Raw genomic sequence first — 6,326 nt, 5'->3', positions numbered from 1 at the left:
TGTGCGCTTGTGAATGCGGTTATAAATTTAACAAGAACGCGAATATGCCGTACGTCTTCCCGTCGTGCTAACAACTACGTGCCTCGAGCGCCTCACCCAGACAACACACATTCAGCGCAATCTCATCAAGGCCGCTTCAGCTTAAACGCTCCCTAGATTTATCCAACTCGCTCCTCGCCGAATGACGAGAAAAGGCTATAAATATACGACAGAGCCGCACAGCACGTGGCACGATGAGGAAAAACTAAAGTGAGCATGAAGAGGGTGTAGAGGGCTTCTCCCCAGTCGGCGCCATGAATTGTGCTGAGCTCGCTTTAGGAAAAACCAATGCCTCCTTTGCATTGGGAAAAAACGCAAAAATGAAAATACGGCGGCGCGGACGGTATGAAGTCAATCTAGGGAAGTCGAAATAGTCTAGGTACTTTTGTTACGACATGGTCCCTACATGAGTTTCTAGAACTATTCTAGGGACTGCTAGGGACCATATGGCTACGGCATTTCTAGGGACCCTCGCCAACCTCCTCGTGACAACGCGCAACTCTCGCAACTCGTGTAGTTGACTCATGGTTGACTACTGAGCAGTTCGGCTACACTACACTCTAGCAAGGCACCCTGGCAGCAGTTGGTGGCGTGTGTGCGTGTTTCGAAAAGGTAAGCGAAAGCTCGAGGCAGCTGCATACCGCGCGATTGAGTTGTCGTGAGTGCACACCGTGCTGTAGGGTTTGTAGTGTTTCGGGGTGTTGCTTGTAAAACGATTTTGTTTCACTCTGGACAGTTCACCTCGTGCTCGGCGACTTTTGTCCGTGCGCGCTAGGACACTTGTATTCGCACATGTAGACAAGCACGTGACGTCGGCAACAGCTTGTTTTGATTTGGGCGGTTCATTTTAGCGCAGTTAATGGGGAGCTGTCAGGCGAAACTGCTGCAGTCGCAACAAGCAATCGAGGACACCGTTTTTGCGATAGCTCAGTCAGTGGCTCAGTGTGCTTGCAGACTACCTTGGATTTTACGTTTATCGCGATATCTAGGCCAAACTTGCTGGCTGTGTTGCGGTCGTGTGAAAAGACGTCGGTTTGTTATGCTTTCAGGCTCTCGGAAAAAGCGCTAACTGGGACATCATGTGGGTGTGACGACTCAAGAAGAAAGTATGGCTTTGAGTCGCGTCCTCGGTGAGTAATGTTCCGATATGTGAGGCGCGCGCATGCATTACTTTAATTTATTTGCACTTCTAGAGCACGTGCTTACTTTTTTTTTTCTTCAAAAAGTGACATGTTCGTGCCACGAGCGAGCGTGTTGTACTTGAACCGAATGAAAAAAATTAAAAAAGCAGCAAGCAGAGTTCGAAACTTGTTAACGGTGCCAAGGTGCGCTAAGCGTAAACCCGATATTTCTAAATTATGTTGTCGAAAGCCTCTGCGAAATTACGGAAGTTGCTTAGCTCATACCAGAGAACATTGTTATGTATACGGAGGGCTCAAAGCGCAATGCCATGACGTGCACCCCCAAGCTTATCTGCAGTCTGGCTTTCGTATCCGCACATAACGGAATTAGAGCCAAAATCCTGTTAGTACTTATCATTTAGCGTGGCGTATGCCAATTGGCATTCGCGGCCTCGTTTGCAGTTGTCCGGTGCAGATAGCAGACGTTAATTGTCTGCACGTGAATAAAAATAACAAAAATAATCTGCAAGTTTTCTCTCATTATGTATGTAAGCATTGTTGGTGTATATTTACAGTGCCAGATGTGTCATATCAGTTTAGTCGCCACATCACGTTAATAAATGCAAACAAGGAAAGGGGGCGATCTGTAAAGAATGTTATTGGACGTTGCCCAAAATTTGCCTTATTTTCTTTGCCATTTGCTTACTAACAGAACCGGTTTTGCTGCTGGCTACCGTGTTAGGATATAGTGATTTTGCTTGCTAATGCAGTGCTTGCATTTTAATTCACCTGGCTCTGTGCCTCCACTTTTCCTTCATATTGAAGACGGTTGCCTGATTATTAGCATTATATAGCAGTGCAAAAAGCAAGAGACAGGAGGGAATTGCATGTACATTCATCTTTAAAGTGTTCAAGCTGTGGTACACTGCTGTCTTGCCATATTTAAGCTGCTCAATTCTTTTTATTCACTCATTTTTATTTCCTCTTAGTTTTTTTAGGAACTACTGAGTGATCATCTCGTAACAAATGCTAAAACTATTGTCTTTAACAACCAAGTAAAGCATTAGCATGCAAATAGGTATCTTTTTTTTTTTTTTTCCCCCTTTGTCAATGTCTGTTGTCTCTAGTCACTTCATAATTTGAGTAACCTGGTGTACAGGACTTGCTCATTTCTGGCAGCCTCATGCAGTAGCAAGCACACATGGACGACCACTCCTGTGTTGACATTACCTGGCCTCATTGTTCAATGCCAAAACGCAGTTGCGTGTGTGCTGGCCCCCTCTCTTTGAACACATTTACATTCTGAGCCTTATGTGAATTGACTTTGGTCTGCATGGCTGACAATGCGGAAACCTGTTCTCCTTTTCGTGGATTGTGCTCCTTCATAATGCACCTTGTTGGTTGCACAACTAGTGATTTGCCCTTCCGTTGCCTGTTTGTATTGGTCGTGCCTGCTCTTTCAGTAGAAACTACATGACCTGCCATGGTAGCTCAATGGCTGTGGCGTTGTGCTGCTGAGCACAAGATTGCGGGTTCGATCCCAACCATGGTGGCCACATTTTGATGGGGGCAATATGCAAATACACTCATGTACGTAGATTTTTGTGTGCACATTAAAGAACCCCAGGTGGTCAAAATGAATCCAGAGTCCCCCACTATGTCATAATCGTATTGTGGTTTTGGCACGTAAAACCCCAGAATTTAAGCAGAAGCCGCATAGAGTGCTACAGGGGGTACCTAATGCCAGCTTTTCTTGCCTTGTTTGAGGTACTTTGGCGTCTTAGTCTAGCTTTCAAAAGCATGTTATGATCATAGATCTGCAATAGCTTCTTCAGTATTTTAGCATACCTTTGTTATTTCTGTTGGTTTTTGAAGACCTAAAGATGTATTGTTGTCTGGCCTATTTAAGTGAGGGAACATCTTGTATCTGGTGCAGAGTTTTTAAATGCGTATTTCTATGCCTACCCAACGAGGAAACCTGTCTGGCCGTCACGTAAGACGAATGCAATGACTTGTACCCTCCCTAAACAATGGCTCATACCTCGTAAGCAATGGCTCTACCCTTGTAAGCAAGCAAAAAATGCACTGGCTCATACCCACGTAAGGCAGAGGCTACAAGCGCTCAGCAAAGTGAAGCGAGAACAGTGCATACAATCATTGAAATCACACATACAACACACAGAACAGCATACGTTTCATTAAAGAACAAGCTCAAAACACGCATCCGAACCATGAATAAAGCATTGCATACCCCCCTCAGCAATTGTAATGGTGGTTTTGTAACAGCTTCGCTGGACATCCATGTTGATAAGGGTCGGATCATGTTCAATGAGGTTGATAACGACCTATGAGGGTTGCTAGGGGTTTATACTGGTGGGATCAAGTTTCATAACATTGATAATGACACTGGGCTGCGTGGAGATGAGCAAGTGGCACAATGCTTACGCATACTTGGACAGCTCCCAGAGGAGTTTTCGTATGAATTTTGTATTTTTGTTCTCATTTTCTTCCCTCTTCATATGGCACTGTACTGCCAATTAGTTTGTTAGCATGCATGCTCTGAATTGCATGCTTGCAATTTTCATTTCATGAACTGAAATCCCGCTCTGAATGGAAGTTACATTTGTTTATGGTAACGGGCAGTATTTCACATGTCTTTAGATATTGTATTAACAATGCAGAATTAACCATGTGGCACTTGGCATTAATTTTCTTGAAGAGAGTGAACTTGATCAATTGATCTTTTATTTTGCATTGGCATATCTTCATCTTTTGTAATTGTCAGATCTGCTTATATTTGTAGGGATACTAAAGCTGATTTTAAAGAATAGAGTTACAAGCCAGACTAAAATATCTTGAGGGGATGCTTTGTTTCTCTTTTAGGTATTGGCATGAGAAGGCAGCCTTTGTTCACTCATATTCCAAGGTTATTATTATTATAACTTATTACGCAATACACATGTAGCACCAGAGATTTGTGGTGTCGGTACTGAACTTCTTTCACACTTTTTTTTTTCCAGTTGTGCTTGGTATTGTCGGATTTGTTCTGGCTGTTCTTGGTGGTGTTGGTGTACTCCTTCTGCCGAGGTTATTCATTGGTCTTTTAGATACGGTAAAGTAATTCTTGTACTTTGCCTATTATTACACTTTTCGGGCTTCCTACATCACACATTGACAATTTCATTGGCAGCCCTTGGACGCCGCCATATTGGGCTGCTCGTTGGGACACCGTGTTGTTAGAACATTCTGCTACAGTGAAAGGGGCCCTGAAACACTTTCTGTTGTAGAGACTGCTGTAAACGTGTGAGCGAAACATTACTGCACTGCATGCAGCAAGGAATTCACAATCTCGTGTCAAACACGGCGAAAAATTGCTTGCCCTTGCTTCCGCAATGCCATCACATCAAAAGCGGCTGGCCAACCGACGCTATTGGTTGATTTTGTGATCGCAACAACATTCTCAGTAATGCACAATTGGTAATTTTTAGTTAAGTAAATTAAAAATATCTGTGTCTGCAATATGTGTTGCATATGCTATCACCGCCCTTTGCTGCCGTTTGTGAGTAAAATGGCGCCCGACATATGGCATTAGGGTTTTTTGCACATAGCGCAAACGCATGGCCATGGTTAAGCCGAGCCAAGACAGAGCTATGGTTCAACGCTGCAGCTGTTTTTTGGTCAAGTGGCGTGGACCATGCGGGCATCCCGCGACTTCACATGGAAGTGGAATTCTCTGCTATTTGCAGTTTGTGCGAGTTTCACGAGCCAGCAAAACCAGCTCAGCACTATGCGATAATGAAACTATTGAAACGCAAAAGCATGGGCAGTGCAGAGTCGAGCGAAAACGAAACCTTTCAACCGCACGCGTCGTTTTCAAGGGTAATGTGAATGAGTTCTTTTTTCTAAAATTGAAATAGAACTGAACAAGCAGCATTTTCTTTCATCTTATAACGCAATACAATGATGTTTTTATAACGAGTGGTTGAGTACTAGTGACAGAACTTAAATGAGGAGTGTCTTCGTCATTGGGCAAGTACTTGAATGTCCCAGGGTCTCTAATACCTCAATTTCTCTATTACTAAGGCTCTATGCACGATAATATTGACGCCTTAGAGATTCTCGAGTGCTAATCTATCACTTTATCTTGACTTAATATTTGCCTTTAGTCTCCCTTTGACATGAAAGATCTCTATACGCTGCGCTATCAGCGCTTTTTGCTTGTAGCTAATTGATGGAAGTCGCTGCTCTGCTTGTTACCCGCCGTGGTTGCTCAGTGGCTATGGTGTTGGGCTGCTGAGCACGAGGTCGTGGGATCGAATCCCGGCCACGGCGGCCGCATTTTGATGGGGGCGAAATGCGAAAACACCCGTGTACTTAGATTTAGGTGCACGTTAAAGAACCCCAGGTGGTCCAAATTTCCGGAGTCCCCCACTACGGCGTGCCTCATAATCAGATCGTGGTTTTGGCACGTAAAACCCCATAATGAATGAATGAATGAATGCTGCTCTGCTTGTCGACAAGCTAGTGGGTCGCCATCTAATTACAAGAACTTCAATAAGAAGCCTCTGCACGATGGCGCAGTCTTACATCCAAGAGATCCTTCAAATCGGTGATGTGTGAAAGTCACTAGATGCAAGTCAACCCCATTCTTGCATTCTTCAGACTTCATAACAAAGCATCAAGCAAGAGAAACTTCGATAATGACACGATAGGCATCAGAATTGCATGAAAAACACCTCATGCATTGGCGTATGCAGCACAGTTGTGTGGCTACAAGCAAGTGTCGTGGCACCGATGCAACTAAAAACAAATCAAGAAAACAAAAGCTCGGCTGCGCGCAGATGTTCGTGCACTTGTTTTTGTCGAGACGGCAAGAGCGCCACCACGTGACTCTGCTTCACCAATAGGGACGCACAGACCTCATCGCCTGTCCTCGCTGGAGGGCTCTGGCGGAAAGATAAAAGGATGGTCTCTGCTTTTAGTTTCATTCAGGTGGCTTAGTGGCAGCAGTATCAGCTTGAGAAGCGGAGTTCAGCCAACGTTTAGAGTTTCATACAGTGATGTTGCGATAGCAGTATCTTGTATCTTAAGATTCGTGATACATTCTATCATGTATCGAAAATACAGATACTGGTAAACGTCTTGCCAGATGTATCATGATACAGA

General features: G+C 44.2%; 1 protein-coding gene across 1 annotated transcript in view; it reads left to right on the top strand.

Moving 5' to 3' along the window:
- Window positions 1-520: 520 nt before the first annotated feature.
- The window catches only part of LOC119449603 (scavenger receptor class B member 1-like), a 32,385-nt gene continuing 26,579 nt past the window's right edge, over window positions 521-6,326 (top strand). The window contains exons 1-3 of the mRNA XM_037712817.2: window positions 521-651; window positions 1,089-1,169; window positions 4,181-4,272. Of these exons, the coding sequence (XP_037568745.1) occupies window positions 1,148-1,169; window positions 4,181-4,272 (114 nt within the window). The 5' untranslated portion in view covers window positions 521-651; window positions 1,089-1,147. The remainder of the gene's footprint in view (window positions 652-1,088; window positions 1,170-4,180; window positions 4,273-6,326) is intronic.

The sequence above is a fragment of the Dermacentor silvarum genome, chromosome 4 (genome assembly GCF_013339745.2).
Source record: "Dermacentor silvarum isolate Dsil-2018 chromosome 4, BIME_Dsil_1.4, whole genome shotgun sequence".
In the NCBI taxonomy this organism is placed as follows: Eukaryota; Metazoa; Arthropoda; class Arachnida; order Ixodida; family Ixodidae; genus Dermacentor; species Dermacentor silvarum.
The sequence above is the reverse complement of the archived record's forward strand: the minus strand, read 5'-3'. Positions and strand labels throughout refer to the sequence as shown.